This window comes from Neofelis nebulosa, chromosome 6, assembly GCF_028018385.1.
Source record: "Neofelis nebulosa isolate mNeoNeb1 chromosome 6, mNeoNeb1.pri, whole genome shotgun sequence".
Lineage (NCBI taxonomy): Eukaryota > Metazoa > Chordata > Mammalia > Carnivora > Felidae > Neofelis > Neofelis nebulosa.
Window position 1 is genome coordinate 5,664,827 of NC_080787.1, and position 17,434 is coordinate 5,682,260.

Below are 17,434 nucleotides of genomic sequence, written 5' to 3' on the forward strand. Positions count from 1 at the left end.
TGGGGAGACCCAGGAAAACGGCATCACTCCTTGAAATGGCGCAAGTCACCACCTTAAATATAATGTCCACCTGTCGGCAAATGAAGATTATGGGGGCTTTCAGGTGAAGCACAGTAAAGATGGATGAGATTGTTATCATATTTGTTGTTTGTCGACAAGAAGTTTCTAGAGTTTTAGAGTTCTTCCTTCTCTTCCTGGGGAGACACCCTTACAAATGGACATTCCCTTAAAAAATGCAAATGTTTCTTACAAAAGGGTAACTTTTACTTGTTTTTCTGAGCTCCTGTCCCGTTTTTGTTTTGTTTTGTTTTAAATAATCAGCCTAAAATAACCCTAACAGGCATATTTAAGGGGCGGCAAAATTTGCTCACCTTCACTCTTCCTCCAGATGAGAGGTCGCAGGGATGGGGGGCAGAGGGCTGTCCCCACAGTCACTGTCGGGCCTCCTGAGCAATCCTGGAGGTTTGCCCAGGCCGGAGGCCCAGCGACTTTCGGGGAACGTCCCTACCGCCGGGATATAGCCTTCGGGAGCCACCCCCCCCCCCACCCTCCTCCTCCGCCTGCACCTGGGGCCCCAGGGCTCTTTCGGGCCGGAACCCCAGTGTTTGTGCCGTCGAGGAAGAGCGGACCCGTTTTCCCGAGCTCTCGCGTTTGCGAGCCACTTCCGGTTGCGAGCGGCTCCGGAGCGGAGGGCGGCAAGGAGCCGCGGACCGCGGGCTGGTGCGGATCTCCGGCCCGGGCTGTGGCTGGGTGTTGGGGGGGGCGGGGGGCGTGCGGAGTGAGGGCGTGGTGAACAGAACGGGTATTAAAACACACCCGGGAGCAGCAGCAACGCAGGGAACGAACTGGGGCCGGGAGCGCCGAGCAGGATGCTGACCGCCTCCCTAGCGCTAGGGGCCACGGCCCGCGGGCTCCCGGCGTCCTTGGAGACCACGCTGAGGGTCCCAGCACCCGGCGGTTCTCCTGTAGGACTCCCCTGCTGCACCTCGGTAGCAGCTCCCGGGAGACTTGTTCCCACAACTCCTGGTGCAGCTCCAGCCACTGCTGCTTCTTCGTTTTTGTTCTGTGCGCCATTTAGTCTTCATGGACCCTCCCTTGCTCACGCGGTCTCAAAATAAGTAAACATTAAAAAAAAAAAAAAAATCACTGTGCCATAGCGGCACATTTTGGAGCAGCCTGCCCTTGTCCCCTGTGGAACACAGTATGTGCTCAATAAATATTTGTTGATCATTAAACAAATCAATAATAGGTAAAAAGTCTTTGGCATCATAGAACTTACTCTCACAGAATTAAAGTGGTTTGGAACCTGGAGAATGGGAGGTACCCGAGAGCGAGAAGCTCTTGATGAGGCTGTTCCAATAAATAGGAATATAATGTGATGTAAAGTTTTCTAGTAACCACAGTAAAAAAGGACCGGTGAAACTAATTTCAGTTATATTTTATTTAAACCAGTATACCCAAAATATTAACATCTAATAATATAAAAATTAACCAAATATCTTACATTTTCATACTAAAATCTTTGAAAGCTGTGTTCCTACTTATTGCGCATCTCAATTCAGATATTACATTTTCATTGAAAATACTTGATCTATACTGAGATTATACAAAATTTAAAATGCTAAAAGTAGATTCACATATCCAAATATACTTTAAATATATCTAAAGGTTTTCCAATAACTGAATTATGTTTTAAAATTTAATTAAAATCAAATAAAATTCAGATTGCAGTTCCTTAGTTGCATAGCATATGCACTTGGTGGCTACTACAGCGGACAGTGAAGATCCCAATCAGAAAGTCTACTCATGGTAGGCCAGGGGGTAAAGGACAGGGTAGCACCACACGTCTGCCAGGGAGGGAAGTGTGCATTCTTAAATGCAGTGTAAGCTCTTTACGCAAGTCACGCTGGAGGGCAGATTCCTCTGGTCCTCAACACTGAGGTATGGCTTTCTAAAGCAGACTAATTCTTTAGCATGATTGCTGTTTAGTAGATTTTAGGTTCTGCGGGAATCATTTTTTAGGGGTGGGAAAAGGGTCTAGCAACGCTGGTCACACGTACCATCTCTAAGTAGAATCTTACTGTGTCTGATTAAGAACAGTCCTGGAAATCATATTATTTTCCTACAGATCAGCTGTTCTCAACTGGGGGCAATCTGACCCCTCAAGGGGGCATTTGCTCACCCACCTAAGTTGTTTTATTTTTTTTTTGCTTGTCACAAGTAGGGGGTGCCTGTAGGATCCTGTGGGTGGAAGCCAGGGAAAATCCTACAGTGCAGGGGACAGGGCACCACAGGGGACTGTCTTGCTGAAAATGTCAATACAACAAGCCTGAGAAACCTTGCTCTAGAGAATCTGGGTAAGAAAGACTGAGAACCTTAGTATAAGCAACTCTCTTGTGGGATCAGTAATGGGAGAGCAGCTTGTTTTGTCCAAGTATTTCAAACTTTCTAGTTGTGTTTTCATTATTGGACTTTCTGATTATAAATAATTTCATGCTCAGGAAGAGAATGGAGACCTGGTCGATAAATGGTATGCACTGTGTTCCTAAGACTCAATGTACCTTCGTATGGCTTGTATCGTACCACCCAGGCTCAAATGTGACCAATGCCAGTATTAGATTACTCGCCGCTCTCTTGTTCCTATCACCATCTCTTATTTGATATTTGTTCTTTTCCCTACACCCTTGTTCCTTTTTATTCTCTTCCTTCCATCCTTCTCCCTGATCTTATTTCTCCCTTTTCACTGATGCCCATCCATTCCTCCTGGAACCCCACCTCCCCTGCACTTGTCCATTTCCTCCCCTCAAAGCTGCTGGCTCCTCATTCAAAATCCCCAGTTCACCACCACCCCCATCTGTGGCTGAGAGCTGCCCCCCACCTCCCACCTCCGTTTAGGGGCCTTGGACAATCACAGCTGTCTTGTCAGTTCACAAAAGCTTCTGACTACAATCCTCACCACTTTCAAAAAAAAAAAAACAAAAAACCAAAACCCATAAACAAAATAAAATACAATCATTCTCTTTCAAAAAAGATGGGAGGAGCAACGCACATGCTTCTGAGGTAACCGAGAACCTGGGCTCCTCTAGATCAGGTGCTGTGCACGGAGGGTGGCGGGTGGCTCCACAGGGACCCAGTGGTTCTGATTAGTGTCTAGCAGATAACTTCTCTTCTAACTTTGGGCTTGAACACAGCTCTTCTTCCAACTGGTTGCACCCTCACCATCTTTCTCTTCAGGCTTCTGCACACTTACTGCGACAAGGCCTGTTTCTTCATGGTACCAGCAACTCGGATCTCCTCTAACCTCACGTTCCTGTGCCTTATGCCTGGGTTATCCCAGGGTCTGCTGGCCTTTCTTCTCTTGCTGTAGCACTCTAGGCTGTCTCTGGCCCCTTACGTTTGTCTCTCCTGGACTCTTATGGTCCCTCTGTCAGTATCAGGTGGTGGACACTGCAGTGGCAATTTGGAATCAACACCAAACCTAGAAAAGGGTAGCATGGTGTCAGTGCTCCAAGCTAGTCTTCACTCAGCCTTTAAAGGTATCCAACTCTAAGACTAGGACAATTCTTTGTACTGACAGGTATTCACAACTATCTGAATAGCATGTTCTAGCAGAGAGGATAAAGGAAAACCAGTCTGTCATGTCTTTACCAATTTTAAGAGCCCTAATCTTGTGGCAGCCAGGATCATCTTTCTTCCCACTGCAGAAGCCTCTCTAAATTCTAGATCAGGATCTGCCGACAACTCCCGTGCACGTGTCTCAGCAAGACAAAAGGTAAAGGGGGAAGCTTCACTCAGTAAGCATTTAACTTTATTTTCAAAATAAGACATTTTCAATACTAGAGATTTAATGCTTTACTTTTCTGAGGACCATTAAAAAATCTTTTGTCTCAAATGCCTAAAATATTGCCCAGATGATTATTATAAAAACAAGCAGGAGTGTGAAGCTTGAGGTTTTAAAATTTTCTACCAAGTATGTTCAAAAGACATAAAAGCCCAGTTTACCTTTATGGAGCCACAAGGAATGGCCTAAGATTCATCTCCCAGTGGTAGTAGAGACCCAAAACGGACTGGTGGTTTAACTAGTCGAGCACAATACAAAAGCAAGGATGTCTGACTATTGTCTTCAGGAAGAGATTCGGTCACTGCCTGGTTGTCCTGGTAAGGCTATGCCTAAAACCAGTGGGCAGTTTGATGGTGTAAATCTGAATGCACTGGGCCTCTGGCCGCAATTTCTGTCATGTCATTAAAATTCTCAAATTAGGGATGTAAAACTGTTGCAAGTAATGAACTGCTAGTGTATTTCCAAGCCAAAAAGAAAAAAATTGATTATAATTTAGCCTTTTAATTTAGATTAGGTTACTGTATTTCCTTTAGTAGTCTTCAATCCTCCAATTATAATACACTCTTCCGCTAAGGCTGAAAAGGTGCTATAAAGTTATTACTAAAGTACTTTCTCAGGGTGTTTGCATTTTATCTGTTGCTACTGCAGCCTCCTCAGGTATCTCTTTTCCTACCTTCCTGAACTCAGAATCACAGGCTGTCAAAGCTGGAAGATACCTTACCGGTGATTGATTAGGACAGCAACATCCTTTAGAACTTTCTGCAGATAAAAATGGTCTATATCTGTGTTGTCCAATCCAGGTGCTACTAGCCACACGTGGCTGTTGAGTACTTAAAATGTCACTAATGAACAGAATTTTCTATTTTATTTCAGTTAATTTAAGTTTATACAGCCATGTGTGGGTGACTGGCTACTATACTGGACAATACAGTTCTAGACCGATCCCTCCCATGTCCTTCAGTTTACAGTGACCGGAGACTCAGGAGTGATTTATCCACATTACAGATGCCTAATACACCATCACCCCCCTTCTTCCCAATAGCTCCTACTTATCACTTAACTGCTTTCCTTTCCACTGGAATGTCTTCCTTAGCCCGCTATCTTTCCTGATGGTTTCCTCTTTTTCAGCAATGGCAAACAAATTCCACAAAATGACTGTCCTCCCTACTTTAAGATAAAAATGAGATTAATATTTAGGCCATTCTAGCAGTAGTGGTGGAAAACAGTATTGTTTTAGTTACTAATTTCAAAAGCAGCTTTAACTTAACACAATGTATCTGGTAGGTTTCTGCCGGGTCATCTGCATGCTACGGAATGGGAAACGAAGGCAGAGAAAAATGTGAATGTTTAGGGGCACACAAGAGGCTCAGCTGGTTGAGTGTGTGATTCTTGATTTTGGCTCAGGTCGTGGTCTCATGGTTTGTGAGTTCAAGTCCTACGTCGGGCTCTGCATTGACAGCACAGAACCTGCTTGGGAGTCTCTCTCTCTGCCCCTTCACACTTGTGTGCGCCTGCTTGGGATCTCTGTTTCTCTCAAAGTAAATAAACTTAAAAAGAAAGTGAATGTTTGCCCAAAGTTGTACACTGAATGGTCAAGTAACAAGGAGAGCTGAGAAGGAGCATTTGCTGCCTTTCCACCAAGAAAATGGCTATTTTGGGCTGCAAGTCAGCAGTATGTCAACAGACAAGGCTTTCTGAAATAACTCTTAACTCTTCCCAAGAAACTGAACTAATTTAGAAATAAAAGGAAACTTTCTCAGGTAGATTCTCTGGTGCCGGAGAAATGTTTAATGACGACTGAAGCTTTGCCTGCATTCAGGTTACTCAGTGTCTAAGGCGGATTCTCTGGGAACTAATGAGGCCTGAGGAGCTAAGAATGGTTCCTTCACCATCTTAGTAGAGCTTATTTGCTGTATGAATTCTCTGATGTCTGATAAGGGCCGAACTCACGCGGAAGGGCCTCCCGCACTCCTCACATTCATAGGGTTTTTCACCCGTGTGGATTCTCTGGTGCTGAATAAGACCTGTGCGCCCACTAAAATCTTTCCCGCATTCTTCACATTTATAAGGTTTCACTCCAGTGTGTACTCTGTGATGTCCGAGAAGATGGGAGCGCTGAATGAAGGCCTTCCCACATTTGTCGCACTTGTAGGGTTTCTCTCCAGTGTGAGTCCTCCTGTGTTTGCTGAGGTCTGAGCTGTGACTGAAACTCTTCCCGCAGTCCTCGCACGTGTAGCGCCTTCTTTCCCTCTGCGGCCACTCCACTCTGCCCTTGCTTTCAGTAGCATCTCCGGGTTCAGGAGGCAGAGGAATGTCTTTGTTAAGTCTGTCATTTACCTTGCCAAGGAACTGTGTGTCCTTGGGCGTATCTTCCTTCTGGGACAACACTTCATTCTTAGTGCTGGTTTCATCACCTGTAACCAAACACAAAGGTGTCTAATCTAAGTTTGAAAAAGAACACATGAATGCTCTAAGTGTGTTATAAAAGTCACATACAATGCACAAACCAGAGATTTGGCACCATCAAATCATACTGACAATATAAGGAAGAAATTAACAGGCGAGCGGGGAAGCCGGTGGCAGGGTTATTTGGGAAGAGATTGAGAAGAGAGAAGGCAGTGATGTGGATTGGAGGGTCACCTGGCAATCTCGTGCACAGGCAGAGTGCTGAGCAGTAAATGAGGACTACGGATATGCTGGGGATAACGAAGATGGACAGACAGGGGGGTCAGAGAACAGACGGGAGGGAGCTGACAGTTTGGGAGAAACGTGTCAGGGCCTGAAACATAGGTGGTTAAGTGGGAGAAGATAGTGGGATTAGGGATCTGAACTGAATGTAGTGAGTAGGAACCATCAGAGAAAGGAACCGTATGAAAGATAATAATCAGTTAAAAGCAGGTTGAGAGCATGCAGGGCAGGATAAATAGAGGAAGTGACAATGGATGGTCTGGTGTGTGTCCACACTCTCATCTCCAGTGCCAGCCCTGAAACGTGATTTGCATCAGAATCACATGGATGGCTTCTTAAACCAGAATACTAGGCTTCCCACTCAGCTTTGATAAAGCTGGAGTAGAGCTCAAAAATTTGCATTTCTAACAAGTTTCCTGGTGGGAGAGATACTACGGATTCAGGGACCACATTTTGAGAACCAACGGCCTAGGTATTTTTCAAGGTCCAACTCAAATACTCTCTCCTCCAGGAGTCTTCCCTAAATCTCCCAAATTGGCGCTTTTCCCTCTTCTGGATCACTATGTCCTCCACCTCATGCTTTGCATACAATAGCACACAATAGCAAGTATTCAGTAAATATTTGAGTTGAACTTTGTAAGAAAATAGCTGTTTTGATGATTTGGAGGGGGTAGAAAGTGTCACCTATTCAGTCATGCTGTGATTACCATCTCAATGAACCTAGGAATCCTAACCATGCAGCTGTCATTTAGTTAGTCCTCAGGGGCTCACTTGGCCTGTAGGAAGCAGCAGCAAGAGCTCCCAGGGCATCTCAGTGCCTGGGTTGGGCTGGAAACTCTGGCTCATGTGGCTCACTGATGCCAAGCCATGAAGCCCACTCTTCACTGTCCTCACCGTGTCCCCCTTGCTCCCAATCGTCCTCAGATCTGTTCCTCCTGAAAAATCAGTTTTTAAAACCAGGCAGTAGACTTTCTCAAAGTTTGGATATTTGCTCGAAGATGATACTGTTTTGGAATGTAAATGCCATGTTATCTTTGGCTGGAAATTACAAGGACTATATCAGAGCCAGAAGATCAAGAGTCCAGTCCTGGAACTGATCAATGTTTGAATTCTGGCAGGTGATAACTATTTTGGTTTCCTTCTCACCTCTGTGCCTTCTTTACCCATTGTTTGATCAGATGAGGGAAGATAGGATAAAGCATTTGTAAAAGTATAACGTGTGACAGAAGTATTGCTAGGTTAGCAGGGTAAGAGTGATCAAGCAAATCATGGAAATCAGAGACACCTCCTACCATGAAAAGAAGTGTTCTGAAACATCAGCATTAGCCTCAACAGCTTCTTTACATATAGCTGTCACCAGGGGCTGGCTTTCCTGGGGCTGACTGATGAATATTAACAACAACAACAAAAGACACAGAGTTTGCCCTAAATGGTCAGTTCACCATGTTCAGTGTAATCTATCAGTCCTCAGGATAAGTCTCTCCCCCACAGCTTTGGGAGAAATCCAGAGAAAAATCTCATGAGGACTTCAAAAGGTTTTTTTTTGTTTGTTTTTTTTTTAATACAAGGTCAGCTTTTTTTGGTCAGCAACTGAAATTATAATCCTCTCCCTTAGATCTGCAACTGAACAATATAAAGAATATCGTATGGACATTGTCAAATGTGAGCTTTTTCATCTCATGGACCTCAGTCTACCTCTTGGTCAACTGGAATTCAGGGTCTTGTTTATGTAGCTCTTCTAAGTGCTAGTCTCAGGCTAATAGGATTCCAAGAGACCTTTTTTCAGAACGGACAAAATGAAAAATACTGGGTTCTGACATCTTCTGCCAGGGCTGTCCTTCCAATGTTATTTTGGCATGTGTAATACCTAGAGTCCCTATCAGTTACAATCTGAGATTCACCCAGCCCTGCTGGTCACTGAGAGGAGATGTCCACAAAGCTCATTTGATCACCATGCATACAGCTTGCTTGACAGTCTGGGGAGAAAGAACAAGGTTAAATGCTGAGTGAAACTGGAACAAACTGTCATTTCTTGCTAATGGAGAGTCAGTGCTGTAAGTTAATAGCATGCCCAGTACTTCAAAATGAAATACTTTAAAAATGTGTTACAAAGAGGGGCACCTGGGTGGCTCAGTCGGTTAAGTGTTCCACTTCAGCTCAGGTCACGATCTCACAGTTCATGGGTTCGAGCCCCGCGTCAGGCTCTGGGCTGATCGCTCGGAGCCTGGAGCCTGTTTCCGATTCTGTGTCTCCCTCTCTCTCTGCCCCTCCCCCATTCATGCTCTGCCTCTCTCTGTCCCAAAAATAAATTAAAAAAAAAAAAAAAAAAAATTAAATAAACATTAAAAAAAAGTCTCTCTGTTTAAAAATAAATTATTTTTAAAAGATAGTGGCTTTTGGGTATGTTATTGTGATGACTTTTAACAACCATTCTGGACCAGCAGGCAGGAGGCCCAGCCTCTGACTATAATCTCAGCTCTGCCTATAACTCTGGAGACTCAGACAAGTCACAACCACTGTGGTGTATTTCTTCACCAGTAAAATGAGGATTTGGACCAGATATTACATGCTTTTAATAAAGTTGAAAGACATGTCTTAAAATGTATTATGATTTCTGCAGGGTTTTTTTTGTTTTGTTTTGGTGGGTTTTGTTAGTTTTTTGCTTCTCAGTTTTGGGGAGTGTGGTGGTGGGGACACAGATAAAAATTGTATATGGCCCTTGGTGCTGTATCTTAGAAAAAAAGTCCTACTTACACTGTTCAGTGCAGACAGAGAGGATTCTGCAAGAATTGTCAGACCTCATAGAATAGCTAGATTTCATAAAGCACCTTTCAGTAGATTATATTAAGGGAAGACAATTTCTATTTTCCCTTGACAAGTTATTTTGATAGTAACACGTAGGCAAGCCTCTACAATTTTAGGTTTAGGAACTGTATTTTTCTGAATTTATAACACGTGGAGTGAAAGTAGTCCGGAGATATCATTAAAAAAACAAAGAAAGACCGACCATCTAGAACTTAAAGTTTTGCAGACTATCCATCATAAGCAATAATTCTGTGTTCTATACTGAGAATTTAGCATGTTAACATGTTAAAATATTCTTGTGACCTATCTGTTAAGTTTGTTTTGAAGATTTTAAAAAATGTTTTTTAACTTATTTTGAGAGAGAGAGAGAGGGGGAGGGAGGGAGGGAGAAAGGAGTGGGGGAGGGGAAGAGAGAGAAGGAGAGAATCCCAGCAGGCTCCTTGCCGTCAGTGCAGAGCCCAACACGGGGCTCAATCTCACCATGAGATCCTGACCTGAGCTGAAGTTGGATGCTTAACTGACTGAGCCACCCAGGCACACCAGTTCTTTTTTTTTTTCCCCCCTAATTTATTTACTTATTTAGGGGGAGAGAGAGAGGGAATCCCAAGCATGATCCATGCTGTCAGTTCAGAGCCTGACTCGGGCCTCGATCCCACGAACTGTGAAAGCATGACCTGAGATGAAATCCAGAGTGGGGAGCTTAACCCACAGAGCCACCCAGGTGCCCTCTTACCAGTTCTTATCTTGTGTCTCAGCACGGGCCGCCACCCTCTTCTGTGTCTCTTACTTTTCTGACAGCCCCTGATCTGTCTCCTTTACAGAATCCTCTTCCTCCACCCCAAATTCACATGGTGGCGTGCCTCAAACATTTACATGTGCCTCTCTTCTCTTCACTTGGTACGTTCTTCTTGGTCAATTTCATCTACAGCCATGTCTTCTATCATCTACTCGGGGGCAATTCCCAAATCTCTTTTCTCCTCCCACATCTTCCTCCTGTATCTAGAATCATATTTTAAATTGTACTGCCTACAGAATTGTATTTGGATGTTTCAGAGACAGCAAATTCGTATGTATAAAAACCGAATCTACTCTAAATCTTCACATATAGATACATCCACCTTCTGATTTTTCTCTCACTCACTGACACCATTATCTGCCAGCTGCCCAAGTCGCAAACTTTGGTTTTACTATAACAGTCCCCCACCACCAATATCCAGTCAGATATGTTCATTAATAAATGAATAATATGGATCTCTTGAATTTCCTCCTTCCTCTCTCCAGCCTTAGTCTACCATGCTCTATATCTGAAAGTGGTCTCCCCTCACCCTGCCCTGTGTTTATATCTTTTCTCCTTACTATAGTTGTGCGCTCATTCACTTACAGGCTTTGGAAAATAGAGAAGAATATGTCACTTGTGATTTCATTAGCTTCAAATAATCTTTGACTACATCTGGAGATATCATTCCAGTGTTTGCCTTTGTAACTTTAAAAAAAAGTAGAATCACTGATAGTGATTTTTAAAAACTCAAATCAGGGGCGCCTGGGTGGCTCAGTTGGTTAAGCATCCGACTTCAGCTCAGGTCATGATCTCACGGTTTGTGAGTCTGAGCCCCGCGTCAGGCTCTGTGCTGATAGCTTGGAGCCTGGAGCCTGCCTCGGATTCTTTGTCTCCTCTCTCTGCCCCTCCCGAACTGGTGCTCTGTCTCTCTAGGTCTCTCAAAAAATAAATAAATGTAAAAAACATTAAAAATAAATAAAAACTCAAATCTGTGTCACCCACTTCTCTAATGTAACAGACCTCCATCTCTGATAGGATGAAGTTCTGTTCCTCAGCATGGTATCCAGGAACTTTCACCATTGGCCTTGCATTTTTCCCTTCTACAAAATTCTCTTCATCAAAATTAAAAACACCTCACAGCAACTGTTGTTCTTAGAATGCTGCTTTCATGCTGCTTCCCCACCCCCCACACTGTTCTCTCTGCCTGGGATGCTTCCCTTCCCGCCCATGTGACCATCTCAGCTCAAGCAAACCCATTCTCATACTCCTGCAGGCCAACCACAGGGACAGCTGTCCTGTTTTGGGCAGGTTATAGCATAATTGCTCACTTCTCTGTTTCTTGAAGAGGAGTCTCACCCTTGTATTCCTAACATCTAGCATGGCCCCTGGCATATCGCAGCTGCTCAACATATAAAAGAAGAATGAACAGGGGCGCCTGGGTGGCTCAGTTGGTTGAGTGGCCGACTTCGGCTCAGGTCACGATCTCGCGGTCCGTGAGTTCGAGCCCCGCGTCGGGCTCTGTGCTGACAGCTCAGAGCCTGGAGCCTGTTTCGGATTCTGTGTCTCCCTCTCTCTGACCCTCCCCAATTCATGCTCTGTCTCTCTCTGTCTCAAAAATAAATAAATAGGGGCGCCTGGGTGGCGCAGTCGGTTAAGCGTCCGACTTCAGCCAGGTCACGATCTCGCAGTCCGTGAGTTCGAGCCCCGCGTCGGGCTCTGGGCTGATGGCTCGGAGCCTGGAGCCTGTTTCCGATTCTGTGTCTCCCTCTCTCTGCACCTCCCCCGTTCATGCTCTGTCTGTCTCTCTCTGTCCCAAAAATAAATAAAAAACGTTGGAAAAAAAAAAAAAAATTAAAAATAAATAAATAAATGTAAAAAAAAAAAAAAAATGAACAGAAGAGGAAGTCTCGGTCTCACCTTCAAAGCTAACCAATATCCAACACTACACTCGAAAGCACTAAGAGACTCTTTTAAGTTATACATAATTGAATGCCATCTTTCCAGGTACCAGCTAGAAAGATCTTCACTTAAAATCATTTTTCAGATTAGACAAATCACCTGGCAGGGAGCCTAGAGAATGAGAAAACCATACTGGTAAAATTTATAGCAGCGAGGATGAATCCATAACCGACTGGAGTATAAATACTGCCCCAGGTGGGAAAAGCCTCTTGAGAAAGGACAGAGAGCATTGAAAAAAAAACAAACAAACAAAACAAAAAAAACAAAACTCCAGTGTTTGGGCAAAACTGGGATTTAAAGTTTGTTTACTTTTGGGTGCCAGGGAGGCTCAGTCGGTTGAGCATCTCTTTTTTTTTTTTTTTAATTTTAATTTTTTTTTAACGTTTATTTATTTTAGACACAGAGAGAGACAAAGCATGGAAGGGGGGTAGGGTCAGAGAGAGAGGGAGACACAGAATCCGAAGCAGGCTCCAGGCTCTGAGCCGTCAGCACAGAGCCCGACGCGGGGCTCGAACTCACGGACCGCGAGATCACGACCTGAGCCGAAGTTGGCCGCTTCACCGACTGAGCCACCCAGGCGCCCCGAGCGTCGGACTCTTGATTTCAGCTCAGGTCATGATCTCACGGTCCCTGGGTCTGAGCCGCACATCGGGCTCCGTGCTGACAGTGCAGATCCTGCTTGGGATTGTGTCTCCTTCTCTCTCTGCTCCTCCCCCACTTGCTCATGCTCCCTCTCTCAAAATGAATAAATAAACTTAAAAAAAAAAAAAGTAATTGGGGCGCCTGGGTGGCGCAGTCGGTTAAGCGTCCGACTTCAGCCAGGTCACGATCTCGCGGTCCGTGAGTTCGAGCCCCGCGTCAGGCTCTGGGCTGATGGCTCGGAGCCTGGAGCCTGTTTCCGATTCTGTGTCTCCCTCTCTCTCTGCCCCTCCCCCGTTCATGCTCTGTCTCTCTCTGTCCCAAAAATAAATAAAAAACGTTGAAAAAAAAATTAAAAAAAAAAAAAAAAAAAGTAATTAAGGGGCGCCTGGGTGGCTCCGTCGGTTGAGCGTCCGACTTCGGCTCAGGTCACGATCTCGCGGTCTGTGAGTCCGAGCCCCGCGTCGGGCTCTGTGCTGACGGCTCGGAGCCTGGAGCCTGCCTGGAATTCCGGGTCCGCCTCTCTCTCAGCCCCTCCCCCACTCATGCTCTGTCTCTGTCAAAAATAAGTAAAAACATTAAAACTAAACATAGGAGGAAGAGATGCCAATAGCACACGTGCACACAGAAAAGGCCACGTAAAGACACAGCAAGTGTGTGAGTCAAGGAGGGAGGCCTCACCAGACACCAGGCCCGCCGACACCTTGATCGTGGACTTCCAGAATGGTGAGAAAATAAACTTCTGTGTGTAAGTCACACAGAGATGGTGGTATTCTGTTTCAGGAGCCCTACTAGACTAATACAGAGTGTCATACAAATTCTCCTGCTCCAAATGTAAATTTAAGAGAATTCAGAACTAGAATAATAACAGATAGATATTTAAGATAATATTTATTATTAAAGTGTTTGTTTATTTTAAGAGAGAGAGAGAGAGCGAGAGCAAGCATGAGCAGGGGACAGGGGCAGAGAGAGAGAATCCCAAACAGGCTCTGAGCCCTGAACAGTGCTTGATCCCATGAACTATGAGATCATGACCTGAGCTAAAATCAAGAGTTGGACGCTTAACTGACCTAGCCACCCAGGTGCCCCAGAAATGTAAGGTATTATTAACTTGAATGAGTATTTAAATTCCATCCCCCATCCACTGGGCCAAGTAGCAGCTTTTAAGTCTAATGAAAAAGTAAATTTTCATAATTCTTTCCACGATAAGGCAACACTAGGAAGGGAGGTAAAATCTTCCAGAGTGAGGTGGAGGATAAACAGGAAAACTCGAAAAGGAGAAGATCAGAGTGAGAAAGTTCCCGTCCAACACAAGGAACCACATCTTCCCTCACACACATAAAGTCTTGCTCCTTACCATTCCTCTGGGGATCCCCAGATTCCTGCTCCTCATGGATCTTCTCGGGATGGAGCCGGACAGTCAGTGACTCATGGGGCCTTCCCAAGGGGGCCAACTTGTCCAAGAGCGTGTCCTGTCTTTCTGAATTGGCTGGGACCTGGAGACAATGAAACATTGACTGGGCTGGTAAAGGCAGATTTTGTGAAAGAACTTAAAGACCTTTAGAGAAAAGATCAAAAGAAGCATTTGTCAGGGACAGGAACACAAAAGGGAAAAATTCTCATTCAATTGCAAATGGCAACAAATGACTAATCTCTGTACTTCAGGCCACTGGAGAGTGAAATTCTCACAAGAACCCGCAGAAGTGCAGGATCACAATCTTGGGATTTGGAAAGAATCTTAAAAATTATCTAGCCCAACTTCCACCAAACTGGGGCACTTCTATAACTCCTTTGTCCAATATGATAGCCACAAGCACAACGTGCTTACTGAGCACTTGAGATGTAGTTAGCAGGAACTGAGATATGCAAAGGGTAAAATACACAATGATTTTTGAAAATAATACAAAAAAGAATGTAAAATAGCTCATTTTTTATAGTATCTACATGATTACTTTGGGATAAGTATATATATTATTAAATATAAGGTTACATATATATAAAAGTATATATATATATGCGTGTGTATATACATACACACACACACACACACACACATATATATATATATACACGTATATACACACACACATACATATATATACACGGTTTTTTAGTATTTATTTTTGAGAAAGAGACAGAGTGTGAGCCGGGGAGGGGCAGAGAGACTGAGACAGAATCTGAAGCAGGCTCCGATGCTCTAAATCACCAACCAGGTTATTATGACCTGAGCCAAAGTTGGATGCTTAACTGACTGAGCCACCCGGCGTCCCGCTTTGGGTTAAATATATTTAATTTCACTTGGTTTCATTTTTTAAAATGTAGCTACTAGAAAACCTCAACTACACATGTGGCTCACAGTATAATTCTATTGGACAGTGCTGTTCTGTAACATTCTTGACATCTACTTGAACCCACCTTAACTATTTTCCTATGAAAAGAGAGGGTTTTCTCATTTTTTAAAAAAAATTTATTACCAGGTAGCCCATTTCTTAATAGTTAGCTGTGAATTTTGGAGACTTCTTTACCTCTGATACCTATTTGCCTTCCAAACTGATTCGGAATCCGTCCCCGGCGTCTTTACTGAACTACACTTGCGTTATTCGACATCGGCAGCCAGGTCCTTCCCTAAGCCTTGTTCTCCTCTAGGATAACATATGCAATACCTTCAGATGTCCTTTCCCATGCCTTTTCTGCTTTGGCTCGGTCCATACACCCTCATCTCTCACAGCCTGGGCACTGTCCCCTTCCCACCTGCTTCTGAGGCTCATCCAGCTCTCTCTCCAGGTCCTCCAGCACGCTCACCGCCTCCTCCCCAGTGTTTGGATGGTGCGCCTGCACCCACTGCTGCAGGTCCCTGGGAAGAATGCTCAGGAACTGCTCCAGCACCAGCAGGTCTAAAATCTGCTCCTTGGTGTGGCACTCCGGCCTCAGCCACCGGCGGCACAGCTCCCACAGCCGGGTGAGAGCCTCCCGGGGCCCGGGTGCATCCCGATAGCAGAGCCTCCTGAAGTGCTGCCGGAACACTTCCCTCTTGCGGGGGCTGTAGTTTTGTGGGCCGGGGTCCCGTCCCCGGTAACGGTCTTCCGCTTTCACTACCCCAAGTCCTCTTTGTCCCTCGGGTTCCAGGGCTGCGGCCATTCTGGGCTGTGCTGGAGGATAATCGTCTCTGGGGCGGATTCAAGGCCGGTCTCTGGGAAGCTTGTTTCGCAGAGAAAGTTGAAGGCGGAGAAACGACGGAAGGTGCAGCGAGCGCAAAGCCACGCTACCCCGGGCGGCCGGCGCCCTCGAAGGCTGCGCGGACGCGCGCCGAGCGGGGCTGTCTTCTCTCCGGGGCTCTGGGGCAGCGGACGCTGCTTACGCAGCCCGAAGCCACAGGTGCTCACCTGCACGAAGGTCGCGCGGCTCACCGGGTTGCGTACAGGTTACCCGGGAGCACGCACGGCGGCTGCACAGGCCGCCGCGAAACACACGCCGCTCGGGGCTCCGCGGCTGTGGGGACCCGCCCGCCCCCGGCCCCTTCCCCGTACAGGACCCAGGAGCCAGGGCGGACTCACCTCGCCCGCGCACACGCACAGGGACCACCACCGCGATCTCCCGGCGGCCCGGAACAAAGGCTGGAACCCGGCCGGCCAATGGCGTCGGCCACGGGCACTTCCGGCCGCTCTAGGCAGCCTTGCCTCTGTGGCGGCGGCCGCACCTCCCTGCCCGCCTTCCGGGGAGGACTTGGCGGACCAGCGGGCCCTGGGCGGGGCCCGCGGCGCGTCCTGCCAGTGCTTTTTAGGTTCACTTATTAAATACGTGGTATGAAAAAACAATGCATTCACATCGTTCAGTATTTAAGAAGAGTGTTCTCCAGCATTTAGTTTGACAGTGTTTTTCGGGAAACGCGCACGGGTGGGTAGACGCATCCGGCAGGTGCATGTTCCCCTCGCTTGTCTCCTCTTACCAACTAATACTGGAGATTGTTCGTAAAGGGCTTCCTGCAGCCTCCGGCTTGCTTTTTTCTTTTTCCTTTCCTTTCTTTTCTTTTCTTTTCCTCCTCTATTTAAACAATTGCATTGTACTCAGTTGGTCGTATGTGCCGTCGTTTATTAATAATTACCCCGTTGATAGTCATGTAGGTTTCCAATCTTTTCTTTTACTAAACGCTGCTGCAATAAGTTACTGTAAACATATTTCTGTCTCATGTGTAAGGTTATTTCCATAGTATATACTACTAGAAGTAGAATTAGTGGAGTATAGAGGAAGGGTATTCGTACTTTTGTAACTGGTAACATTACCACTCATGAAACCTACTAGAGACGTTCTGGTTTACCTATATTTGGCCATATAATCTTGTAAAATATTTCGATGTTTGCTAATCTCTTGGGTTAGAAATGCATCGTTGTTGTTGTTTTTTTTCCCCCTCTTTCCCTTTCTTATACAAACCCTGATTATTCACCTACTATGCCAGGCACTGTTCTGGAAGCTGTAACTATAACAGAAGATAATGCCCTTGCCTTCATGGATTTTATAATTTAGTGTGTGTGTGCTTTTACATATGAGGTAGGGAGGCAGGCAATAAAAAAATGAGAAAAACGTATAGTGTATTAGATGGTGGATGTTACTGCCAAGGAGAAAATAAAGGAAATACGAAGTTTGGAGGGAGAAACAAGTAATGCAATTTTAAGTAGGGTGGACATGGAGGACCTCACTAGTACATTGGCGTTTAAGCAAAGGTTGAG

At 45.4% G+C, this 17,434-nt stretch overlaps 1 protein-coding gene across 1 annotated transcript in view; it reads right to left on the bottom strand.

Moving 5' to 3' along the window:
- Nucleotides 1–16,361, bottom strand: part of LOC131515227 (uncharacterized) — a 45,447-nt gene extending 29,086 nt beyond the window's left edge. Inside the window, exons 1-5 of the mRNA XM_058735972.1 lie at nt 15,462–16,361; nt 14,068–14,206; nt 5,738–6,255; nt 878–1,063; nt 567–746 (exon numbers count right to left, since the gene is read on the bottom strand). Coding sequence (XP_058591955.1) covers nt 567–746; nt 878–1,063; nt 5,738–6,255; nt 14,068–14,206; nt 15,462–15,848 — 1,410 coding nt within the window. The 5' untranslated portion in view covers nt 15,849–16,361. The remainder of the gene's footprint in view (nt 1–566; nt 747–877; nt 1,064–5,737; nt 6,256–14,067; nt 14,207–15,461) is intronic.
- Nucleotides 16,362–17,434: the final 1,073 nt, after the last annotated feature.